The 26,471-nt window shown below is 32.0% G+C and overlaps 2 protein-coding genes across 7 annotated transcripts; one reads left to right on the top strand and one right to left on the bottom strand.

The window, feature by feature from the left end:
* Positions 1–4,600: 4,600 nt before the first annotated feature.
* On the top strand, positions 4,601–24,379 carry LOC111276021 (molybdenum cofactor sulfurase-like). 6 transcript variants are annotated; one of them, XM_022861725.2, is made up of 23 exons: positions 4,601–5,006; positions 5,174–5,272; positions 5,869–5,927; positions 6,202–6,362; positions 6,597–6,754; positions 13,127–13,253; positions 14,581–14,683; positions 14,814–14,859; positions 15,441–15,479; positions 15,553–15,709; positions 16,362–16,464; positions 16,902–17,018; positions 17,398–17,475; positions 17,596–17,697; positions 17,984–18,083; positions 18,871–18,981; positions 19,623–19,687; positions 20,915–21,066; positions 21,844–21,936; positions 22,109–22,341; positions 23,088–23,224; positions 23,698–23,808; positions 23,895–24,379. In XM_022861725.2, the coding sequence occupies exons 1-23, from the start codon at positions 4,898–4,900 to the stop codon at positions 24,003–24,005; spliced, it is 2,571 nt and encodes an 856-aa protein (XP_022717460.2). In that variant the 5' UTR covers positions 4,601–4,897; the 3' UTR covers positions 24,006–24,379. The 6 variants fall into 6 exon arrangements, 5 of the variants coding, with proteins under 5 accessions (XP_022717460.2, XP_022717463.2, XP_089610977.1 ...); XR_016333846.1 differs by having other exon boundaries at positions 4,725–5,006; positions 14,551–14,683; positions 23,750–23,808; positions 23,895–23,974; XM_089754851.1 differs by having other exon boundaries at positions 4,725–5,006; positions 14,551–14,683.
* An 842-nt stretch (positions 24,380–25,221) lies between these two features.
* Positions 25,222–26,109, bottom strand: LOC111276023 (late embryogenesis abundant protein At1g64065-like). The gene is made up of 2 exons (XM_089754854.1): positions 25,640–26,109; positions 25,222–25,553 (listed from the first exon to the last, which is right to left on the bottom strand). The coding sequence occupies exons 1-2, from the start codon at positions 26,003–26,005 to the stop codon at positions 25,467–25,469; spliced, it is 453 nt and encodes a 150-aa protein (XP_089610980.1). The 5' UTR covers positions 26,006–26,109; the 3' UTR covers positions 25,222–25,466.
* Between the last annotated feature and the right edge of the window lie 362 nt (positions 26,110–26,471).

Below are 26,471 nucleotides of genomic sequence, written 5' to 3'. Positions count from 1 at the left end.
TGTTCTTAAAATCTACTTTAGTTGTTGACTGACAACATGTCCAAAACAACAAATGCAAGTCATTGCCTCAATTTTCCTTCTTCTAGTTTGCAAATTAATATTTGATACAAAATCTATGCTCAATCTTTGGCAACAAGACACTTATCACATTTTTCAAATCCTGCATAAAAAGAAACATAAAAAAAAATTACAATAGAAATTCAAAAACAATAGAAGTTGACTTAACAAAACTCATTAAGTTTAGTTTATATACCTTTTGCATGTCATTTATAATAGTAAATCCATCTTTATCTTGAAACTCAAGATCAACTTGAAGATTTTCAAGAAATCATCTTTATGTGTCCTTATTCTACACTTCAACCATAGCCCATGTAATATGATATATTTAGCCTTTTACATCTCAATCAATTGCTGTTAAAATCTCACCCTTAAAAGGTCCTTTAAAAAAACAACCATCTAAGTGGATAATAGGCCTACAAAACTCCTTGAACCCATCCTTAATGGCACTAAAACAAATATAAAATCTTCTAAATTTTAGTATTTCAATTGGAGTAGGCCTTTTTGTTATAAGATCCACATAACTCTAACAATTTGCCATCCTCAAAGCATGTGTATAATCATACAACTTATTGAACTTATACTTTACTCTGCCATTTATCTTTTTCAAAGACCAATTTCTAGCTTTATTACAAACAGTCATATTGATATCAACTTTTAATTCTTCTTTAGTAAGTTTTTGCACCTCAAGCAATTTTAACTTTAGAATGATTATCAACTTACTAAGAAAATATCGTTTTATAAACTTATAATTAGTTATTAAGTTTGAAAAAAATAATGAAACATTCTTGATCACTTACTAATATTTTAACCTTGAACCAACCATCACTATTATCTTTGCGGTATTTATCAGAAATGGACAACCATTTGTCTTACACGTAGCTCTAATCTTATTTTTTTTATTTTTAAGTAACGTAAAATCAAATCTTTTCATCATTGCATATTTGCCTAAAAATTTTTTAAATTACTTACTATTATTAAATATCATATCAAGTCTAAATCTAGGCACTGGATCTGAAGAATTAAAGAAAACTTTTTTGCTTTTGTTACATACCATATTGCTGTCCCCGTCATTGTTATAGCTACTAATGTCGGATAATTTCAAATAATCTGTCTAATTTCTACTATAATTACCTTCTCTGTTTTTTTTTTTTTGTAGCTCTAGTTTTTTCTTCTCTTACAACCTTTTTCTTTTTCTTAACTTCATTTAATATATTTTCAAAAATCTATCTTAACTAGAACATAATCAGTCTTAAAACTTTTTTTTTTTTGTTTTTTGCTTAAACTCATTATAGCTTTACCTTATTTCTCTTATCTCATCGTCATCATTTTCAAACACCCATTTATCATTTATAAGCTCTTCATTGTTATCATTAATTAACTCATCCTCACTAGACATATCACTTTTTAATATACTTTCTCTGGCCTATTAATTTTTTGTCACCCTTAGTAGCTGTATCATTTTCTAATTCATCATTCCTAGGCACATTGTCATAATTTTTAGCACTAAATGTTTGATCACAACCTGTTGGTGCATCATTTACAACACTACTAGGTGGTCCAACTACATTTGATGCATCAACTTCCTCGTTTATTTCAATATTACTACTACCACCTATCCCATCTGCCACATTTAAGACATTTGACATATTTCGTACATTAGGGATTAATTCTATAATTTCAGGTATAAAAACCCCATGCTCCATATAAATGTGTAACTATCTTACACTAGTCATATAGTTTATCATAATGATAAATAATGTATTATCACAAATTACCCTAAGACAAATCTGTAACTCATGTCCAAGTTCAAGAAAAGAAAAGCATTTCATAATAGCATGCTCAGCTTCTTCAACCATAGTCATCATTTCATAAGATAAATAATTAAGATCAACAAACCATTCAAGCACATCCCTACCTATATAAGCCAAACTGGGCTTTTTACAAAGTACTCATGCAAATGTATAAATAATGCATATTATACCCAAGCCATTATCTTGTTCAAATAAAAAATTAATAAAATAAGTATATTTTATTATCTTTATTAGTATTATTGTTGCATTAGTATAGGTAAGTATATTGCAAATAGGTCCCCCAAAGCAAACAAGAATAAAAGTAACACTAAACCTAAAAAGATAAAACAAAGGAAGACAATGCCTCTGTCACAATTTAAAAAAACAACATAAAAACCTTAAACATTGAAAATCTATTTTCTAATCTATAGTACAGCATCACATAACCCAACTTAATACAAATAATATTAGAATACAACATTCAATTGACCAAAAACTATAAAAAAAGAACCAATATCAAATCCAACCAAAATACATTTTAGGTTATATGGACAAACTTGAAATTTGCCTTCTCTTAAATCTGAAGCTAAAGGTTTTGGTTTTTGAATCAATTTCTCACTTTATCAACCGATTCTAATGTCCTAGTTTCAAACTTTGAACCAACACTATCACTAATCTAAACCCTACATCATTAGCCTAATCCCAAATTTCAAACACAAAACCCTAAATCTAATCGCAATTTTTGAATTGATTACCCTAAACCCCAAATTTCAAACTCTAAATACCACACTCTAATCTCATAGTTTGGAAGATTACAAGAACTCAATTTCAAAACCTAATCCATTTTTGTTTATTAAGTAATTTTTGTGTTCTTAAACCAACAAATTTTTTTTCTTTTTTAACAGAAAACAGCTTTTTGAAACTATTTTTTTTATCTCGAGTTAAAAAATAAAAGGGTTAAAATTTTTTTGTCTGAAATTGATATCTGATGTGAAAATTCGATTATATGACATGAAATTTTAATGACAATTAGTATTATTTAATTGACCATTTAAAACATATTAGCTTTTTTTTCCAACGGAGTTAAGCTTTAGTGTAAATTGAGTTATAGAATTAAAGTTCAAGTACCGATGTAATAATTTTTATTCTTTAAGTACTAATGTGACAAAAAGTATAAAGTTCAAAGACTATTTATGTATTTAACCTTCAACCAGCTCCAAATTGAATTTGGCTCTTTAAGATCCATCACATTGATAAAGCAAAAGATCACTCATCATCTTTTGGCTCCAATGGTGAAAGCCATATAGATGAAGTAAAATATGAATTGGTTTATAAAGATTCGTCTAATCCTTTAGGGGTTATAAAAAGACATGGATTTTTTTAAAATTAGTTGATTTTTATCGTTGATTTAATTAACTTGAGATCAATTGAAATCTTGCTAATCAATTGAAATCCTACTTTTTTTTTTAATGATAGTTTCAAATCAAAATGATTGTGGATGTGAAAATTGAGAAAAAAAAAAAACAGAAGGAGAAAAGACAACAAGAATTAGGGATAAGACAAGTGCTAATGTGGTGATTAAGTGCTTTTACAGCAAAAAGTACATTGCTATGAGAAATAAGAATAAAAGTATCCTATTCTTGGAATAAAAATTTCAAAATACTTTCTTTTAAGAAGAAACTCAAGAAAAATACAAGCAAACATGGCAACCAAGGCTTGATGGCACTGACCATAATGAAGTGGTTAAGAAAATATAGTATTGACATATTTTTAGAAGAAAATGAGATAATAGAGATAGACATTAAAGTAGGATAGAGAAAAAAAAAACAAAAAAAATCTAGTATGGATATATTTGGATATATTTAGGGCTAAGCAAATTTTGGTTAAAACTGAAAAAATTGAAAAAAATTGAATTTTCAAGGGAAATTAGGTTGGATAATTTGGGTTATATGGGTATTTTGATTATTATTTCGGTTTAAATGGTTAAAACGATCGATTTTCAATTTTAAAATACCTAAACTGAATAAATTGAAATATTTGACTTAATATAAAATAAATAATTAAAAAAATATATGATATAGATATACTTAATATAAGTAATAAAAACTAAAACCTACTAATCTAAGAAAATTGATCGAAATCAATCACCTTAATTCAATTTGATTTTTTTGATTTTTCTTATATATATATATATATATTGGTTGGTTTAGTTTTTATAATAGATAAAGTCGTTTATTCAGTTTTTACGATTGAATGAACCGAATCACTATTTATTCAACCTTAAATATATTCAATTTGATCTCGATTTTCATAAGGATTAATATTATAAATAATTTTTAAATTACAATGAGATATTTAATGTGATATAAATTTTAAAAATTTTTAATATAATATTCAAATTATGAATTTTTTAACTAACATAATACTTATTTTTAACATGATTAACTGTAAATAATAACATATGATGGATAAATAATACTTTGAAAACTATATTAATTAACATACTCATAATTTAAATATCATTTTAAGAGTTTTTAAAATTGAAATATTATATTAAATATTTATTATAATTTAATAATTATTTATGATATTAACTAGTCAAATAAAAAATTTTTTTGTTTGATTCGATTTTGATTAATAAATTTTAAAACAAAAATTATTCATAACGATTTATATATTTTATTAATAAATATAAAAAATCAAAAATTTAAAAATCAATAAATGAAACTGATCTTGAATCAGTTAATATTGCAATTAAGTTTAATTTCGAAAACTCAAAGTGGTGCACATAATTTTTGTCTGAAGCCTGATCGAATCGTTATCAATCCTACCCAAAGGCTAAAATTATTAGAAAAAAAATTATAAACCCAACGTGTTGCAAATATTATCCAATCAAATTAAAATTTCCAATTTCTCCCTGAAAAAAGAACTTGACGAAAGTTATCCCCACCTCATTCCAATATTTTTGCTGGTTTACATCAATATTCATCGCCATCTCTGCCTCAAAATTCCCAGCAAGGTTTTTTTTTTTTTTTAATTATTATCGAATGGAAGACAAGGAGGAGTTTCTCAAGGAATTCGGTGACTACTACGGTTACCCCAACGGCCCAAAAACCATTGACGAAATTCGCGCCACCGAGTTCAAGCGATTAGAGGGTTAACCTTTTTTTCTTTAAATTTTTATTTTTGGGATTTTTTTTATTGATGTTTGATATTCCTTTTAATGTTGCCAACTAAGAAATAATTGAACTTTTGGAAGTTAAATATAAAATTTGAATGCTTTGGATACTTCGATTAGTTATTTTGAGCTTTGGGTATTGTAGATACGGTGTATTTGGACCATGCCGGAGCAACCCTTTACTCCGAGTTGCAGATGGAATCTATCTTCAAAGATCTCACGACTAGTGTTTATGGAAATCCCCGTATCCTATTAACTCGAAAACTAGTATTGTATAGCTTTAAATTTCTGAAATTTGAGCTGTTCTTATGTTTTATTCAATGATTCTTGGATGTTAATGGATTTTATATATGATATTGAGTTATTTAAAGCACCGAGCGAAAACCCTTGAGCAATATCCTTCCTGTATTACTTTGGTTTCGATTGTTATAATGCATTAATTCGGGTAATTAGTGGTGTGTTTTTGCCGAAAAGCTAGATATTAATTCTGTTAATCTGCTTTGGTCAGTATTGTCTTACCCATGCTTGGAAATACATTCAGTACTGTGTTGGTTTGTTTCGATTGTTACAACACATTAACTCGGGTAATTGGTGGGTGTTTTTGGTTGAAAATGTTGAGCTTACTAGTGTTGCTTCTCGGTTGTGGTCAATTTTGTATTTTCTTACACGAGCTTGAAAAATATGAGGTCTGATATGGATCTGTACTTTTTTTTTTTTTGAAAGAACCTTATGTTCTCCTTGACTATTTTTATAATTTTTTAAAAATGGAAACTTTGTTGCAAACTTTATTTCTTTTATGACTGCCTTGTATCGAGTGGAAATTCTTTGATTTGAATATAGATAGCCAAAGTGATTCTAGTTCAGCCACTAGTAACATTGTAAGGGAAGCACGCCAACAGGTACTATATACTTGCTTCCAAGACTGATGAAAGTTATTCTTTTTCTGTTTTCTGTTCTTGATTGGTTCTTTGCTAAGTTCTGTTTTAAAATTCATAGATTCCAAATAACCTGGTTTTGCATCATCTATGAAGTCATAAATGAGTAATTCATAGATATTGATAATTGTGGTCTAATTTGATTTGTGCTTGCAAGTAAATTATCTTTTATTGTTTGTGGTATCAATAATTTCCTTTATGTTTTTATTTTTATTTTTTTATTTTTCTTGATATATAGGTCCTTGATTACCGTAATGCTTCTCCAAAGGATTATAAATGCATATTCACTTCTGGGGCAACAGCTGCACTGAAGCTTATAGGGGAGAACTTTCCATGGAGCTGTCAGAGCACCTTTATGTACACAATGGAAAATCATAATAGTGTACTTGGTATTAGAGAGTATCCTACCACTACTTTAGTTTTTGCCTACTTTGATTTTTGGGTGTGCTAGTATATACTATGGCTTTTGCATTCATGCTATGATTTTTTTTCTAGATCCATCTTATATCCACAGAGTTACTAGTTATAGTATGTTTTCTTTTGTAAACTATATGGCTGAATAGGATCATCATTCTTGTTCCTTCTCTTAGTAATCTTGAATCTATAACTTTGTTTGTGCTTAGAAATTTAAAGATATGCTCTCAATCAAGGAGCTGCAGCTTTTGCAGTAGATATAAAAGAGGCTGTGGATCAGGATGGAGCATCTATAAACTCTGTGACTTCAGTTAAGTTATCACAGTATCCGGTACAGAGAAGAAATGAAGCTGAAGTTTTGGAAGGGGAGCTTACAGGTAACTTTTTGATAAACATTTTAAATGAAAACTAAAGATACATATAAGAGAAATGGTTCAGGCTGAAATAACTAATATTTTCATATTCATTTGGGCCTCCATTGGTGGATGCTACACCAGATATTTTAGCTGGCAGAAGCCCTTAGCTAAAACTTTATGACTAGGATCTTTACACCGACGTCAGTTTGGTGATAGGATTCTAATTTTCTTAGATAACTTATTTAAATCTGGTTTATATTTTGGTGGGTTGATTTGTAAAGTTTCCTGAATTGAAGGCCACAAATTCATCGACCAATCATTGTGATTTGCAAAATTTTAAGGCCACGTAATGCCAACTGAAACAATGGAATATTGGCCTTTTGAAAGTGAACAAAGAAATCTTTAGATTAGATTTTATTATGTAAATGCCTATAAATTTGTAAATGAAAGAGTTGTAAATCAAGTGAGTTTTAAAACCTCATACTCAAATTCTTACCGATATCAGAGCTGTACAGAGAAATATTGTCTTTCTTAATTTTCTAATCACTATGGATTCCCTTGTGTTAGCTTCCTCTTTTGATACCAAATATCCTTACACTTCATCACTTTAATGTAGGAAATTTTGTTTCCATTCACCTAACACCATCAAATTATTTACTTTGCAAGTTCAGATTATGGTGCTCATTGAGAGTCAAAACTTGTATGGATTTATTGAAAGTATTTGGCCTGAACCAAATAATACTATTTCTTCCTCACTTTATGATAATACTATGGAAAAAATAAGAAATAAAACTGTGTGGAAAACTAAGAGTAAAACTAAATGTATATTGAAAAGTTGCTCATAAAGAATTATACAAGTACCTTAGGTTTATATACAACTAACTAGTGGGCAAACTAGGAAACTAAATCTTCTTAAAACTAATCCTATAATTGAGGGATTGTCTATCCTAATTTTTTGTCTTTAATTCTAAGGATACAAATACTTAATTCTAGAGATACAAATATAAATATACAGATTACAAGATTACAACTAGCTGTAAATAAATGTTTTCCCACACTTCCCCTCAAGCTGGTGAATAGGTGTTTTCTATTCTTCACTTGCAAATAATTGCTTGAAATGTTGCATTGTTGAGACTTTTAGTAAACACATCTGCAAGTTTACCCTTGGTTGATACATACGGTGTACAAATCAACCCACTGACTAGTTTCTCCTTTATGAAATGCTGGTCTACTTCAATATGTTTTGTTTTGTCATGTTGCATAGGATTCTGTGCAATGCTTATTGCAGACTTGTTATCCCAGTAGAGTCTTATTTGTCCATCCTATTTGATTTGCAAGTCTTCTAGGATAATCTTTAACCATAGTAGTTCACAAGTTTCTTTAGCCATTGCTCTGAACTATGCCTTAGCACTTGATCTTGCCACCACATTCTATTTTTTACTCCTTTAAGTCACAAGATTATCATTTAGGAAAGTGCAGTAGCCTGAGGTGGATCTTCTATTAGTTACTAAACCTGCATAATTAGCATCTGTATATGTCTCTAGAAACAGCTTCGAATTTCTTTTGAATAAGATACCTCTCCCAGGATTGGCCTTAAAATAGTGCAATATACAATAGACAGCCTGTAGGTGCACTTCTTTAGGACTATGCATAAATTGGCTTATTACACTTCTAGCATATGTTATATCAGGTCTAGTATGTGAGAGAAAAATGAGTCTTCCAACTAATCTTTGGTACATCTCTCTATCTACAGCAGCATCTTCATTAGCTTCTCCAAGTTTATGATTAGGATCTATAGGGGTATTTGCAAATTTACATGCGAGCTTCCCAGTTTCCTTCAGAAGATCCATCACATATTTCTGTTGTGAGATGAAAATACCATGCCCTGAGTGAACTACTTTAATTCCTAGGAAGTACTTCAATCTCTCTAGCTATTCTATCTCAAATTCTCTAGCGAAACATTGTTTTAGAGATTATTTTTTTCATCATCTTCTGTTACAATTATATCATCAACATACACTAATAGAACTATGACTCTCCCTGAATCAAAGTGCTTGATAAACAATGTGTGCTCTCTTCGGCTCTACTTATATCCCATTGCTAGCATCACTTTAGCAAATCTCCCGAACCAAGCGTTAGGAGACTGTTTAAGGCCGTATAAGGTCTTTTTCAGCTTGCATACTTTGTTTGCTTCTAGATGACCTCCAAATCCCGATGGAACCTTCATATATATATTTCTTCTTCCAAATCATCATGTAGAAAAGAATTCCTTACATCAAATTGTTGAAGTTGTCAATTGTAATTTGCAGCCAATGATAACAAAATCCTAACTATATTCATCTTGGCAATTGAAGCAAAAGTTTTCTGATAATCCACTCTATAAGTTTGAGTGTAGCCCTTAGCTACCAACCTGGCTTTACACTTTTCAACAGTACCATCCGCCTTGTATTTTATAGTGAAAACCCATTTACACTCAATTGGATTTTTTCCTTTAGGCAACTCTACCAGTTCCCATGTCTTATTTTTCTCCAAGGCCTTTATATCTATTTTCATGGCTTGCCTCCATTTCTCATTGGATAATGCCTCAAATAATGTAGTTGAATAGAAATAGTGCTTAGGCTCACAAGAAAATTTTTGTGAGATAATGAGAATTTTTCAAATGACACAAAATTAGAGATTGGGTATATTGGATGCTTAGTACATTCTCTGGTTCCTTTCCTAATGGCAATAGGCAAATCATATCACTAGTTATAGTTTTAGGAGATTCATGCTCATTTTGAGAAATAGTCAAAAATTGTTGTTACCTCATTTCCGGAATTCAGATTAGGTTCTTGGACTTGCACTGGTTAAGAATCTGGAACTTTCCTTCTTGAGTACACTTGCATTTCCCTTATAGAATCAAGAACAATATTATCCTTTGTCACATCTTGTATGTTTGGAATGGGTTCAAACTCAAATTCAGCGTTTGACTTAGACTTAGAAGAAATAGGCTTTGACTCAGAAGAATTAATGGGTGAAAATATTGGAGAGGAGGACAAATCAAGCAAAAAGAAGTCTTTATCCTTATCTTACATGAATGAAGTCTCCCCCTAAAGATAAGGTTGAGTAAAAAATGGTTTGTTTTATTCAAAAATGACATTTGCAGACACATAAAATTTTTTGATGGGAGGATAATAGCATTTATACCTTTTTTGAGTTGATGAATATCCCACAAAAATGCACTTAATTGCTCTAGGATCCAACTTCCCCCTATTGTGACTGTGAATATGAACAAATGATGTACAACCAAATATCCTAGGTGTGAGGTTGTTTGTGGTATTAAAATTGGGATAGAATTGTGAGAATAGTTCCATAGGAGTTTTAAATCCCAAAACCCTTGAAGGTAACCTATTTATAATATGTGTGGCAGTGAGAATAGCTTCCCCCCAGTAGGATTTGGGTACGTATGCTTGAAAAAGTTAAGGTCGGGTTGTGGCTAGTAAATGACTGTTTTTCCTCTTTGCCACTCTATTTTTTTGTGGAGTATTAACACAAGATGACTCATGGATCATCCTTTCCTTTTGGAAATAGGTAGATAAACTTTGGTTGAAATAGTCTATTGCATTATCAGACCTAAATCTCTTGATTTTTACTCCAAATTGATTCTAGATCATGTTTTAGAAGCTAAAAAACACATTATTCACATCTTATTTGGATTTAAGTAAAAATATCCAAGAGACCCTAGTACAATCATCTATGAAAGAAACAAATCACCTTGCACTAGAAATATTAGGAATTGTAGAGGTACCTTATATGTCACTATGAATCAAGTAAAAAAGAGTAGAACTTTTATCGCTAATTGAAAAAGACACACGTCTATGCTTTGTAAGTTCACAAACATCACAATGAAAATTTTTAGCATTTAATCCTTTGAACAAAGAAAGAAACATGTTTTTCAAAGTTCCAAAAGAAGGATGTCCAAGATGGAAATGATAAAGCCAGATTTTGTCTTTACTGGGAGATTTTTTAGAAAGAAATGACAAAGTTAAACTATTCTTGATATTACTTGTGTCTCAAGATAGTTTAGTCAATCCTTCTCCTTAGCAAGTCCAATTCTATAGTTTAGTCCATCCTTCTCCTTAGCAAGTCCAATCCTTTCTCTGAACTCTGGTCCTAAAATTCACAATAAGAGAGATAAAAAGTCACTTTGTAGTTTATATCTCTGGTAAGTTTTTGTATAAATATTAGATTAGTAGATAATCCAAGAACATGGAGAACATTTTTAAGCACAAATGGGGGATTAATTTGAATATCTCCTAATCTTGCCACTGTAGTAAGTGAATCGTCTGCAACAACAATTTTCTTATTACTAGGACACAAGGTATATGTACTAAACTTTTGTGAGGAATGTGTCATATGGTCTGTGGCTCCTGAGTCAATGACCCAAGAACTCATAATAGGCGTAATTGAGATATTTAATCCATGAGAACCAGGAGCTTTACCTAAACTAGAGACCTTACCTAAAGAACATATCTCAGTAGGCTTTTCAAGAGTTTTTAATAGGCTTTTTAGTTTCTCTATCTCTTTTCTGTCCAACTCTCTTTGTTCCTGAGACTTTTGTAGTACTTTGGTGGTTTTACCAGTTCTCACTTCCTCAAATCGGGTAGTAGTGGCATATTTTGCTATCTCTGGCATGGTTATCTTTCTTAAAACTGAAACAAGTCTTGATAGTAAAGGTTTAATCAGAGATGATTCTAGGCAATGAAGGCCAAAGAAGGAAAAAATAAGACTAAAAGATTTAACAAGATTTGGCTATGAAGGCTTGAAATAGAATTAAGTAATTAAGGCTGAAAAAATTTTTTTCTCAAAAAGAGCCTAAAGCTCTGAGATCGTGTGGAAAAACTAAGAAATGAAACAGTGTGAAAAACTAAGAGTAAAACTAAATGTATATTGAAAAACTGCTCATAAAGAATTATACAAGCACCTTAGGTTTATATACAACTAACTAGTGGATAAACTAGTAAACTAAATCTTCCTAAAATTGATCTTATAATTGAGGGATTGTCTACCTTAATTTTTTGTCCTTAATTCTAGGGATACAAATACTTAATTCTAGATATACAAATATATAAATATACAGATTACAAGATTACAACCAACTGTAAATAAGTGTTTTCCTACAAATACCAATGGCAAGGAGATAGTCAATCAAGAATATATTTTTTTTAGAAGAGATCAGTTCATTTGCTCCGAGGTTGGATTACTGGAACACTTTTAGAGGTCCTTGGCCTAGTAGTGTGCCTTAAAAAATCTGCTGAAGTTTGACTGCTCTAACTAATGCATTTGCAAATCATCATGATTGGTGGATGAATTTGTGGCTTTCAAGTCTGTAAACTTTGCATGATTGAGTACTATTTTGCTATTAGGAAGTTTATTACCTTCAGGTTTGTTAAGACTTACACCTTTAATCATTTTTACTTTTGTCTCAATTACTTTCTAATACACTTTTAATCAACATTCATAGGTATGGGTTCCACAATTGATGGGTGGATCCTATGCCTATGGATGGTGGTGATGGGTGTGTTGGGAAGTAATAAATAGAAAAGTAATGGAGTGGAGCCCAATCCCTTAATAGGAATCCTCGGTTGGAGCATTTATAATTGAGCTTTATGAACAAAATTGATGGAGTAAGATTTTGCGACGCATGCTCTCTCTCTCTCTCTCTCTCTATTCTGCCTTACTTTACTGATTAAAACTTAAATTTAATATAGGTCAGACTGATAGAAGTCGTCTCTAGGATTTCTTTACTGCATTTTTCTTCTATTTCTTATTTTGCATACACTGCTACTCTTATCCATACCAAACCATGTAAGTTCTTTAGAAACCCTATTCTTATCTATTTTCCAGCTTCAACTGAACTCTTAAATTATACTGGGGTCATTTTGTGGTCTAGTAAGCGAAATTCCCATGAAACATCTCTAGTCTATAATCAATTCGAGGATATTGTCATAGTTGGAGATTTAATTCTGTTTAAATTTTTTCCTTTTGTATGTGTAATCTGTTTATTTCTAAGTGTGGGATTTTGTGTTTTTTTTTTTTTTTTTGCTATATCGAGTCCCTTGTGAAGACAATTTGGTTGTTATTGTTGACTGCATGTTGGAAATTTTTTGCTCACTATATTGGGCTCCTTGTGATGCCAATTTGACTGATATATTTGATGAATGAAAAATGATACTGTGGAAAACTTCCAAAAGAATTTCAGTAGTGTTTCCTGTAGCATGATTAAAGAAAATGGGAGTGTTGTTTTTGAAATAATGATAATACATTTTTGTTTTTAGAATAATAACTTAAAAGAAGGGAATCATCTGGAGTCCTTACCACTCTTTAGTGTCATTTCACTTTTTATTATTGCAGGTGATGCTTATAATTTATTTGCCTTCCCCTCTGAGTGCAATTTCTCTGGATTGAGATTTAGCCTTGATTTGGTGAATAATGTTAAGCAAAATACAGAAAAAATTTTGGAAGGCTCTCCATATTCAAAGTATGTAGTTTTCATACTGTGCATCTTGCATAAAATTTGTCTGCTTTTTGCCACTAATAGCTGCTGCCTGATCTGAAAAATGCACCTTCTATGCAATTCTATTTGGAGCCCACAAACCAAAATGAGAAAAAAACAGTTATGGTTAACCAAAATGGGCAAAATCTGAAGGAAACTTGCTAATCACCTTTAGAAAAGGGCTTGTTTTGGCTGGTTTTCAATTGAATTGTTACAGATTCCTGAGCTTCTCATCTCATTAAGTTCAGTCAATAAGATACTTTGCCCCATTGTTTTTTTTTCTCCTGGTTAATCAGTAGCTTAGTTTAGATCTCAGTTGACTAAATAGGTTTTGTTAGTTATACTAAAAATCAGCTACGGTTAACTAGGGTGGCATATCAGCCTGAATATTTTCTCCATCTGGGAGGTCTGTCTTATTGATTAATCTAGCTATTTTCTTTTTCAAAAGAAACATAATAATAATAATAATAATAATAATAATAATAATAATAATAAATTTGAGTTAAGAGTGGTAGCTGTTGCAGAAATGGGCTTATTTCCTGTGGCAAGAAAATTGCACAAGTATGTTTGAATATGTTATATTTTAGTCAAATATTATTTGACTTTTTACTCTTTGCTCTTACTCTTTAGAATCTTTTAAGAAGGAAGTAGCAAAATAACAACTGAAAAGCGCTGAAATTATCTTGTGTGGAAATTTTGCTCCTAAAAATGCATTACAATGCCTAATGTAACTGTGGCTTCCTGCAACAAAGACCAAAGCTGGTGCCAACATGTTTGTTGTTTGTAAGAAAGGCATTACAGGTATGAGGAAGTGTAAAGAATTATAGCTTAACACTGCCCTGAAGCTCAAGCTGCCTGATAACTTTTGAAAATTTGGTCCTACTTAGACCATGTGGTGCATAATGTATTACTAATCATGTAAATGGAAAAGCTGCAGAAGAGTTTTGTTTAATTGATAAAACCTAATAATTTCTCCAATCTGATAGAAAAACTCTAGATCAAGAATTTTATTTAATTTAAAACTTATCAAGATAACTAAACGCCCATATTCCATGCTGATAGTATGCTGTGCTGTTTAAATGCATGTTTGTAGCCCTAATGAATTAGAATAGATTTTATAACAGTATTGTTGCTTCTTTGAAGATTCTCATGATTCCTTGAAGTCATTATTTTTAAATGTGTTAATGTTTCCTTGAAGTCTTTATCTTTAAATGTGCTTTTCCTATATAACTTTTTAGACATTAATTTTTGAGCATTGATTCTGTCCATTTCTGTAGCATAGATTTGGTAATCATCACTGTTCTATAATTAGGGGACGATGGATGGTCATAATTGATGCTGCAAAGGGCTTTGCAACAAAGCCTCCAAATTTGTCACTTTATCCTGCTGATTTTGTTGTAATCTCATTTTATAAGGTAAATATTGAGACCTTTCCAGCTTTACTAGTGGGTGAATACTAGCTTTTTTTTTGTCCTGAAAGGGGAGAGACTCAGAAGGAACTAATCTAACAAAATGTTGTTTTGCCTTTGCATTGTTATTTTGAAGTTGTTTGGCTATCCAACTGGACTTGGTGCTCTCATAATCAAGAATGGTAAGCAGTTGAGTCTGTAGATTTCTGGTTTCTGAAGTTGTACCCTAATGGTTGTGTTAGGAGTTTTTTGTACACAATACTAGAATAGATCCCGTCAGATATTGTTGCTATGTGCCTTTCCTTAATTGGCTTGTAATAATGAAAAAAAGAATCTTTTTTCATTAAGCACATTGATTTATTCTTTTAATTCTTTGATTGTAAGTGTGGACTTTCCTTCTTTTTCTTAAGCACGAGTTGTTCTGCCATAAAAGATCTAGACTGGTTAAGACTATGATTCATTTGTTGGCCATTCAATCGGGGCTAATTTTACTGTTTATGAAAATATGGATCACCTTTGACAATAGTAGTTTGATTTTCAAATTGGGTCCTGGTAGAATTGTCTGGAAAGGTAAAGGCTAGATGAGTTGTGAAAGAAATGGATATAATGAATTTTGTCATCTCCTTTGCACAATGTTTTTCAGCATTTCGTTTATAATTCTTTTTCTTTTCATAATCTGTAGAACAAATCCTGATTAAGTACATCAAATTTTAAGAAATCTTTCTAAAATGGTTTTCTAATATCCTTTTTTCTTTTCTTTTAGATGCTGCTAAGTTATTGAAGAAGACCTATTTTAGTGGAGGTTAGTACCTAGAGGTCTTATTGATGGTTATATATGCTGTAGTTATTTTGTTAGTTAACTATAAACTTCACAGGCACTGTTTCTGCTTCAATTGCTGACATTGACTTTGTCAGAAGACGAGAAAGTGTTGAGGAGAATTTTGAAGATGGCAGTATTTCATTCCTTAGCATAGCATCTATCTGTCATGGATTTAAAATATTCAATAACCTCACTCCAGCTGCAATGCATCGGTATGCAAAAATTGATTTCTATAACACTGAAAAGTTGGAAGATTTTATTAGGGTTATGAAGTTTTAAGTGTATTTTTGTATACATATCTTACATCATTGTGAATGTTTGCATGATGGAATGTTTCTACTTTCTTATTGCATGACTTTACTATTCTATTTGTTCATGTAATTGGGTTTATGTCTCCCTTACATGGTTATATAATTATTTGAGGGTCCTTTGTTTGATTACTCTTTCCTCTTGCAAAAACTTAAGATTCTGATCAAATGCAGAATGCCAAAGTTGGCATTTCTATAACTGAATATTTGTGGATCATGCTTTTCCACGTTTATTTTGTGTTACAGTTCATGTTGGATGTGCATGAGTATAATTGTGCTTTGCTTTTTGTGTCCATTAACCATGCCGCAATGTGCTTCTGATTTTATTTTCTTATCAGTATGAACGTGATCAATGTTCCCTTTAGAGAGGGTTACATATAAATGTGTCTCTGCCATTTAATGCTTTCCTTTGTACATTATCTTATTGTTTCCTTTTCTGATTGATATTAGTGGTAATACTGTTTTTCATTTTGCATAGCATGTTAAAGTAATTTACATGAATGCCTCCTATTAACATATTGTCCCCCTCCCCTCCCATTCCTCCTTTCTCTTTTAGGCATACCATGTCAATTGTCATGTTTTTGAAGAAGAAGCTCTTAGCTTTGCGACATGAAAATGGAGCAAGTGTCTGCACACTTTATGGCAATCATACTCTCAAGGTTAGCTACATAACTTAAAGCAGTATATAAACTTGACTTTTCCAAATAAGCATGACTTCTAGCATGTTATCACTTCCTTAGATACAGTCAAAATGAGGAAAAAAAAGAAGAAAAAAGATAGGAATCTGATCATGTTCCTTGGTTCTTGGTTTTTGTTTTCAAGTACATTTGTGTTAATAAGGATGTCAATATTCCATCTGGAAACATGCCATATAAACAGTTCTATAATTACCATTTCAGGTTGAGTAATGCATATTACTTTGTGTGTGGGTTTCCAGTATAAATTTTTTTGTTAAAATTGCTTAGCCTGGTCTGTTTGGATGTATGAAGCTTGAGGGTATAAGGTGCTCTGTTCATGCTTTTCATTCTTTGCTAGTATTTTTCCTTTTTCTTTTCCTGGAATTATTAACTGTAATGTTTTGCAACTCTTCTTGTAGGTTTCTAGTAGTGACTCTGGCTCTATCGTATCATTTAACGTGAAAAGACCTGATGGCTCTTGGTTTGGATATCGGGAGGTGGAAAAATTGGCATCCTTATCTGGAATTCAACTACGGGTAAATTCTGACAAATGTCTAGAGCAAGCGTGCCTGCATAAACAAATAGTGATTTGTTCTCTGGTTTATTGCTTGCTAAAGTGCTTCTTCTTCCTTTTTTTCTTTTCTTGTTTCTGTCCTAAATATTCCAAACCTGACAAAGTAGTTGGTTAACAGAAAGTATGCAAATACCTTTCATATCCACAAAATGCTTTGTAATAACATGAGGCAGCTTTCTAGCTTTCTGCTACTGGATCAATTTATCTGATGCCTGCTTATACAATGTTCTAGGAAACTGGTGATTGTTGATCTAAGGGAAGATTAAAGATATAAGTGACTGCACTGCTCTTAATTGCTTAGTGACGAAATTTCTTGTCTTTCCCTTGCTATTTTGTTGTAGACAGGATGCTTTTGCAATCCTGGTGCTTGTGCTAAATATCTTGGCTTGTCCCACTCGGATCTTCTTTCTAACCTAGAGGTATGCCTTTCTTTTGGCTGCTTCAAAATTGTTGTGCCATTTTGTAGTGGTTGAGATATATAGACTTTGTTGATTTAGTGAAAGTTGAAAGAAATAAAATAAGCCTTGCTTTGGTTTCAGGCTGGGCATGTTTGCTGGGATGACAAAGATGTAATAAATGGAAAGCCAACTGGAGCTGTTAGAGTATCTTTTGGTTACATGTCAACTTATGAAGATGCCAAGGTAGTTCTTTTCCTATCTTGTGAGCTCTACCCTTGTGTTTCTATTCCAGAAGATAGATCTCTTCTTTTTTCTTTTACTGGTCCATGCATCAGCTGTTACATCACATGGAATTTCCTACTTTAAAGGAACAATACTCTGTTAGAACTTCTGTGGGGACTGTTGATTTTTAGTTTTGTGGTTGCCATAGATAATAACATGTTGGGATATATTTGTTGGATCTTTCTGACATTCTTTCCATTTGATAGTATTTAATAACAGTTGTTGCTTTTTTTTTGTCACTATGCAGAAATTTATTGATTTTATAAGAAGTTCCTTTGTATCAATGCCAAGTGAGTTTGAGAAAGGATATCTGCTCCGAGCAAACTCAGTTCCATATCCGACAGAAGGTTATTTTAATTTTTTTATTGGTACTATATTTTCCAATGAAATGAAGCTTATTTGTTAGATTTGCAAGCTCTCCTTTTCTCTATTGGAAAATTATTTCTACTGTAAACTAATGTTATTTAATGTTATTAAAATAATATTATTAACAACTATAAGTTCATTTTAAATATCATAGATATCTATATTATTATTATTATAAACAGAAAAGAGCTAACAGAAAGAAGAAAGATACAAGAGAGAAAGAAGACATAGCTAGAGAAGTGCTACAATGAGGAGGGAGAGTGGGGAAAATCTTAAGTCAAGACAATGATCAAAAACAAAATCTGCACTGGCGACTGTCTCCAAATAACTAGTTGTCTGACTTCTCCTGAACCATTTGTGGGCCATAGAATATTGAGTAAAAGAAATGAAATAATCTTCTATTTTCTAAACTTTTGCCCATGGTAGATACACCCAAAAATGTCACATGGTGCTCCTCCATATTTACACTATATTTTACATGGATTCATCATTGAATCTTCTTATTTGGAACTGTGATGCTTTTACTGTTTTAATTTGTCATTTTACAGGGACCATTTTGCATCGTTCTTCACATCCTTTTTTTTTTCTTTAAGAGGGGCTTCTTTTCCTATCATCATTTTGCACCTAATGTTACTAATGGCATCAAATGCTACTCTAATCGTGTGGCGTGGAGTCCCATGATAATCAAAATAACAAAATTTATGTACATGTTCTACTATTGGCTTTTCTGCTTGAGTGGTATAACATATTGTTGTTTCTGAATTGCAGGCTTTGAAAACCGACTATCAAGTTCTGGTTGCTACCTTAAGTCCATCACCATCTATCCAATAAAATCATGCGCAGGTTTCAGTGTGAAAAGTTGGCCTCTGAGCACTACAGGTAACCTTTTATCTTTATGGTTTGGACATTGGTATATGGTTAAACCAATATGGTTTGTTTCTTTTCCTTCCATTCAAAATAAAGCTCAAACTGAATTGGTTACAACTAAATTGATGATTTTTTATGTTTTTATGTCATAGTTTCTCTTTTTAAAAAAACTGTTCTCTTTCCCATGGTGAGAACGCTGTATCTTTATGATCACTTACCATCCTAATTTGTTTACACAAATTTCTACATTGTTTTGATAATGGTATACCATGCTATCATTATGGTTCAATTGAGGCCTACTCATTTCCTAATTGCAATAGGATTAAGTAGGAACTAAACATTGCTGAAGCAAATAAATAAAAATATGATACCTCAACCAAACAGTGAAGCACTGGCCAAAAAGGAAAAAAACTAACGGTGAAGCATTGCAATCTACATACGCTTGCCATAGTAAGAGGTCTTACATCTTGGCCAAACTTGTTTATGTTCTGAATGAAAAATAAATAATGCTTTTCTTTTTTAGATCTAGTAGTTGAATCCCTCATTGGTCCTTTTTGTGCATGCATGGATAGATGATCTTTGCTTTTTGATTTCTCTCTGTCTTATGACATATGGAGCTAAAAGGTCTGTTCATTATTTACCCATCAATGCAGGTCTGCAATATGATCGAGAATGGCTTCTTAAAAGCTTGACTGGTGAGATTCTTACACAAAAGAAGGTGAATAATTTCTCTGCTTAGAAGAGTTGTGTGCCTTTGCATGCTGTTGCTTTTGTAATTTTATGTTTTTTTTTCCTAATTATTGGTTAATAGTTTAGGTACATTTTATGTGAAGAAAAATAAGGTGGCTAACACCCTGCGCAGAGAATATTCTTCCTAGAGATACTTAGTTTTTAAAACAATTAGATGTGCTATTTCTTTGATGAGCTTGCTAAAATCTATTGACTAAGTTGTGCTTGAGCAGCTTGGTACGAGCTGTTAAAAGAATCAGTCCTAAAACAGCTATTGCATGGACCTATTTTAACATAATTGAGTCATTCCTTAAAGTCATTCCTTAGAGATATGCATGTCATTAGTAAAAACAAAATATAACTGGAAAGGTTAGAATTGAAGGGTCTAAAAGTAAAAGGGGTGAAGGCTTCCATTGTTTTGTTGGGAGGAAACTTAGGAACTCGGAAGGATTTGCTCATCAAGTAAACTGACTGACTGAAATGGAGGAAAAAAGCTCATTTAACAATCTCTTTGGTCCTGTTTTTTTCCCTCTATCTTATGCTTTCATTTTAAGGACAAATGGATACTAGATAACTAAAATATCTCACACTTTTCTTTTTCACCTCCAACCCATTTTCGTTGTCCATTTTTCTTTTTTGGAATGCTTCAAAACTGTCTTTTTTCCTTTTTTGAACATTAAAACTTACTTTTTTTATATTCTAAAATTATTTTTCATGAATTTTTTTTAACATTTTCAATTAAAAACTATAGAACATTAATTTTATATAAAAAAAATTAAATTTTAACATCAATTACACTAAGTCAAAGCTTTTTTTTTTTTTTTAACTCAGTGAAATTTAAAGAGGAACAAGCAATTTGGGACAGATGGAGTGTTCTGATTGCTTCACTTAGTTGACATGGAATGTGTTGATGAAAGAATTCCATTTAATGAACATATTATGACTGGACGACTAAATGAAGATAATGAGCCTTGTACTAGAACCAATTAAAATTATGTCTAGCTGGTGTACAGCATATGCCATATAATATTTGTTCTATAAAATTGAGTTGACAGTATATATATTATATGGTCAATGAATAAATATTAGATTGTTTAGCAGTTTTCTTTCAAAAAAAAAAACTTAATGTACGGTAGTATCTATTTTTGGAGACGAATTTGTTTTTCGATATTGATTTTTAATATAAAGTTTTAATTTATCCTATTTTCTTTTGTAGGTTCCTGAAATGTCCCTCATTAATACCTTTATTAACCTCAATCAGAAGATGTTGTCTGTAGAGTCACCCCGTTGTGAAGGGAAATTGCAGATCAAACTAGACTCTGATTCATATCTTTGTGGGAAAGAAGAATTTTATTTGCATAGCCAAAGGTGTGATATGATCAAATGAATCTAGATTTTTGTTAGTTATTATTATGTTATTTAATAGGTTGGAATGTGATATGCAATTATTTTTCACAGTCCAAAAGGTTTTTCGGTTAGATTTCTCTGTTAAAGTACTTGTTAGTTATACATATTTATAAAAAATGGTGGGTTGGTAGAACTGCTGAAAAATCCCATTTGTGTGTGCATCAAATTTCCTAAATGAAGTGAATACACAGGTCGATAATATTTTAAGATGCATGTTTATTGTCTGTCTTGTCTTCTAAATTTGATGCATTTCTTTCCAAATATTCTTAGTCTACATGATATTTCAGTTAGTTTTTGCATCTAGAAACATTTCTCTGGACCTATATATTGAGAAGTGGCAAGAATATGAGAAACTAGCAATTGTTTTGACTAGAAGTAAACAAGTAGATGCTGTTTGAAGAAATCTAGGACTAAAAGTGGATACTGTTTGAGTTTGACGTAAGTCATTGATATGGGAGATTCTGAAATTACAGAGGCTTGGTCAAACCAAGCCATTTAGTATTGAAAACAGGCTATAGTTCTTACTTTACTCATGTCGAAGGCAGAAATAGCTTAAAGATCTTAAGGTAACTTATGGAACAATATGGAAAATCAAATTGCAAGCTCCATTGAAAGAGCTAAAATGCATTAGAGGTTCAGAGTTTAAATAGTTTTTAGTTGGTTTTTTGTTGTCTCTTAACAATACTGAGAGACTGCTATTAAGTGAAAATGAGAGTTTGTGGTTTATTCTATTTGCAGGAAAGAATACAAGACCATTAAGTATGGACTCATTTTCATCTATGAGCAACAATATGGTAACATGCATAAATGTGAGACACTTTTTAAGAAAAGGTCGATATTGCAAATATCCAATGTTGGAGTGCAAAATTATTTATCTGCTATAGATACGTTCGAATACTTTTTTTTTTACTTTTTTATATGTATCCAAATGTCATAGATCTAAGGTTCTGACCATATCTATTACTGTTATATTGTAACATATTGGTTATTTGTTGATTATCAGATATGAAGTCCAATGTTATGAAAATGAAATCAATCAATGGTTTAGTAATGCTGTTGGTCAACCTTGCACTTTAGTGCGATGTTGCCATTCCCAGTATTACTTATCTTTGAACAAGAACAGAAGTATGGGCATGTGCAGAGATGTGGACAGCAGGATGAATTTTGCAAATGAAGCTCAGTTCTTATTGATTTCTGAGGAGAGTGTATCTGACCTCAACGACAGACTATGCTCAAGTATGATTTTCAGTGAGCTCTTTTACTATCATAAAAGAAGTTGAAATTGGCATTCAATGTAGGCTCATCATGATTTTAGTGAACATCCCTCTCCCTGGTTGTGTAAAACCCAGTGATAAAAAAATTCAATTTTTGACAAATTTTATCATTCTGTGAAATCATGTTTGCTAAAAAATCGAAGGTTACACCTTGCATCCGGTGGTATTTTACTGCATGATGGAATCATTCAACTACTTTAATTATCTCGACTTTTCTGCTGGTTCACCTTGAAATCTACAGTCTACAGGAGCTTAAGACACATAAAGCTTCTTTATACTCTTGAATTTCCTATGTCAATGACTGTGTTAGCTTGTGCCATATTATTTGATGGATATTTCTCCTTCCTAATGACTTTTGCATGTAAAAAAGTTCTGGGATATCTTTTTTAAGCATGTTAGATTAATTCAACCCTCCCCCCGCCCCAACAAGTAGCACACTAATGCAAGCTCATTTTGTTTAATAATACTTATGGTGGATGCATTATGCCTCTCGTAATACTCTTGTACAACTTTGACAAACTTTCTATTTTAGATTCTTATACTGATATCTATATTAGCAAATGGATAATTGTCAGTTTAAATCACAGCTTTTGTGTCAGTGTTCATGCTAATGGATTCTCAGAATTCGACGTCAGTTTTATTAGATAAATTATTTTCTCTCTTCTTTAAATGATATATTACATCTACCGACTCTTTTTGCGATAACAGATACCCAAAAACTCTCTGGTGGTGCCCCACTGTATGTCAAGCCAATGAGATTTCGGCCCAATCTTGTCATATCTGGAGGTGAACCATATGCTGAAGATGGATGGAGAAATCTTAAAATTGGGAACACATATTTTACTGTAAGTTCTGCACCTTTAATGGTATTTCACCTGCTTTCCTATATCATTTGGACTGGCAGATAAAGAGTTTGGCCAACTCAGATGATATTGCTTATTTATCTGTTCACAGTTGTTTTTTACACCCTTTAAGTCATTACTGCTTGCCGTTTAGAGTTTCAGCAATACCTTGCAATTTCTATTCAACCTATACCCTCCAAACTGTATGATGTAGATTTGTATATTTGAGGGTAGGCAGAATAACAGGAGCTAGCAAACAAGAAATGGGCATGGGAAAAATTAACCTATCGGTTAATAACCAGTGTTTGGGACCAGAAGGAAGGCATGGAAATTTGATCATGTGAAGGAAGAAGCTGCTAGCCTTAATTTATTTTACTAGTTTAGAGGAAATATGCATCACTTACAAAAAGCTAATAAATGTAAACTTATATGCTGTAAACATGAAATGTCTTTCTGAATAACTATTTCTTCCTCAGTCATTAGGCGGTTGCAACCGCTGCCAGATGATCAATTTTTATCATCAAACAGGGCAAGTGAAGAAGACAAATGAACCTTTGGCAACTCTAGCATCATACAGGAGAGTGAAGGTTAGCTATAATAATCTCTATTGATAGCTGTTGTTTTCTTGGTTTCCAAACTGCAATGCGAGTGATATTAAGTTTTATTGATTCAGGGGAAGATTTTATTTGGAATTTTGCTGAGATATGATCCTGTTAATGGGCCTGGGTTGGACGCTCATTCATGGCTTAAAGTGGGAGAGGAAGTTTACCCAAATTCAGAATAGAAAGGGATAGACAGAAAAAAGACCTATTTGTTATGGAAGGATACGTGTATATGAAATATTACATACCCCTGAACAGCAGGATACATACCACATCGCTCACAACATTAAACAAGGGTCACCCAGTTTGAAAATTATTGTGTTATTTGCAAATGCTCTAACTCAGATGTGTAGCAAGCCACGGATTTGATGAACAGTTTGCCGCAATCCTGATTTTGATGCTGAAAGACCGTTTACTGTAAGTTTATCATTTGTTGCTTTCTTATTTGGTAGAGTATTATGAAGCACATGAAGTTTGCTAGAAATATTGTGTAATTAGACAGGTTAATATCCATGAGAAACATGTATTTTGAAATCCTAACAACTATTCCAAGCAAGATTAGGAAGTGTGATTTGCGGTTTACCTTTATTCAAAAAGAAATTATTTGTCAAAAAATTATAATTATAAAATTTGGTCAAATTCCAACTAAATATTGGACTGATGCTTGTTTTATTAGAAATCTAAGTGCTTTTCTGATAGAATTTTATGCTTCGTATCATTTGGAAAAGCCGTGTGAATCCCTTCCCACTGCACCAAAAGACTCCTTTACCCCTGCACCAAAGCCTCATTTTCTCATTGGATCCTCAAGGGTCTAGTGTAGTCTTGATGCTCGGTGTATTTTCATTGCCTATCCACATAAAGCCTTCGAATTACTGACACAGGTGATCATTATCGTTAATATCAACTTTCACCGAACGTTTATGTTTTTCAGATGAAATAGCGGGCTTTTCTAATGAAAAATTACGTTAGAACTAAAGTATTTTCTTGAGGGTATATAATACATGTCAGGATAAATTCATAAATGGGTACAGGGGTGACTCAATTTGTAAATTATATATATTTTTTATTATTATGAGGAAGAAGATTTAAACTCTGTTCTCTTAAGCAGAAGATCATGCATCAACCACTTGACTAAATGTTCGGTTTGGAGTTATATATGTACGTTGGTATGTAATTTTTTAAAAAATTGCGTAGTTTTTACCTCTTACCTCCTAATTAGCTTGCATACTCTGCAAGTGATTCTGGACAACATAAGAAAAGGGCTATCAAACATAGAATTGAAAGTGGAAGCAAAGCATAAAACAGGAAAAGTTCGATCCAAAGTTTGAAATGTACTCATCTTGATTCTTGAAGTATCAAAGGAAGACTCGTCTTGAAGTAAAGAATGCGACCAAAGGATACCAATTTGAAACCCCAAAAATTAATTAATTCGAACATACAAGACTACAAACTAAAGAAATAGCAAATACAGTGCAATGTTCATTGTCTTACAATGTAGCTTCACACAGAAAACAAATCAGTAAAAAGTTCAAAGCCATTTTGATCAGAAAATTAAACGGAAAATAATTAGAAAAATTAAATTGAACAATTTGATTGCACCTCATCATTTGCATGTCAAATTCTGGATTTGTTTCAACGTGGTGTTAACGTCCATGGTGCAATTCATTTCGGCTGATTTCTTTTTCTTGAATATCCTGAACAAATGTATCTTTCCTTCCAGCTTGGCATGGCTGCTCAAATTTATGATCCCAGAATCAATATCAGAACTTATCTGGTTTGAATCTCTCAATATCTTATTGTTTGAACTCACTAATACCGTCACATTAAACTTCTTGGTCGATCGAGCCCTGGCACGAGCCTTAACAATCGTAGCCTCACCAACAGGAGTGCCCTTGTAAGAAACTGTGAAAGTGCTGTTCTTGAATTTGAAGTGACCGAAATTGGTGTTCTTGACAGCAACTTGAGCATTAAGTTTCATGGTGAAAGAGGGTTTGGAAGGTGAAGAATCGAGTTTGACATTTTCTACAATGACCCCTTCCAAACGAACCTTGGGATTTCGAATACGCATTACCAGCAGGACGAAGAGCAAAATGATTATGGTCTGTGCTATGACACCGGCAACTATACATGCCCAGCACTTGATGTTTCTCTTCCTTCGAGAAGTTTGATCCCCAAATTGCATGTTGAAATTTTCACTTGAGATTTGTAGAAAGGGGATCTAATTTCCTTACACTTCAATTGTGTATCTGTGTTTGCTATTTTCAGTGGATTAATTGAGCATATGTAGAGAGAAAGAATTGGTTTATAGCGAAGTGTCATGGATGATGTACTATTTATAGAGTGCTGGTTCATAATTTTGTTTTCTTTTCCTTTCCCACCTTAGTCAAAAGGTTAATATAATTAAAAAAAAATTAATGATGAAGGTTAGTATAATTAAAAAAAATTAATGATGTATTTAAAGCATTTCAAATCCCTATAAAATACATGTATAAATTTTTAAAGTCACATTTTCAATAATTTAGGTTTCATTTACGAATCCAATTTTTTGTGCCGAGCTCCGACTTGAAGATGTTCTTGTAAATATGGAAAAAAAAAAAGACGGTTAAAGGCAAAGATAGGGGGTGTTATCTATATTTGCACTTTGACGT

The sequence above is a fragment of the Durio zibethinus genome, chromosome 25 (genome assembly GCF_047325235.1).
Source record: "Durio zibethinus cultivar Kanyao isolate XHJ-2024 chromosome 25, ASM4732523v1, whole genome shotgun sequence".
NCBI classification, from domain to species: domain Eukaryota; kingdom Viridiplantae; phylum Streptophyta; class Magnoliopsida; order Malvales; family Malvaceae; genus Durio; species Durio zibethinus.
Note: the sequence above shows the minus strand (reverse complement) of the source record. Positions and strands in the feature narration are given on the sequence as shown.

Coding starts and splice junctions, on each gene's coding strand:
- LOC111276023 (XM_089754854.1), bottom strand. CDS start 26,005: ATGCAATTTGGGGATCAAACTTCTCGAAGGAAGAGAAACATCAAGTGC. Junction 25,554..25,639: donor CCAAGAAGTTTAATGTGACG/GTATTAGTGAGT, acceptor AAATTTGAGCAG/CCATGCCAAGCTGGAAGGAA.
- LOC111276021 (XM_089754851.1), top strand. CDS start 4,898: ATGGAAGACAAGGAGGAGTTTCTCAAGGAATTCGGTGACTACTACGGT. Junction 16,465..16,901: donor ATGGCAATCATACTCTCAAG/GTTAGCTACATA, acceptor CTCTTCTTGTAG/GTTTCTAGTAGTGACTCTGG. Junction 17,476..17,595: donor ATCTTCTTTCTAACCTAGAG/GTATGCCTTTCT, acceptor CTTTGGTTTCAG/GCTGGGCATGTTTGCTGGGA.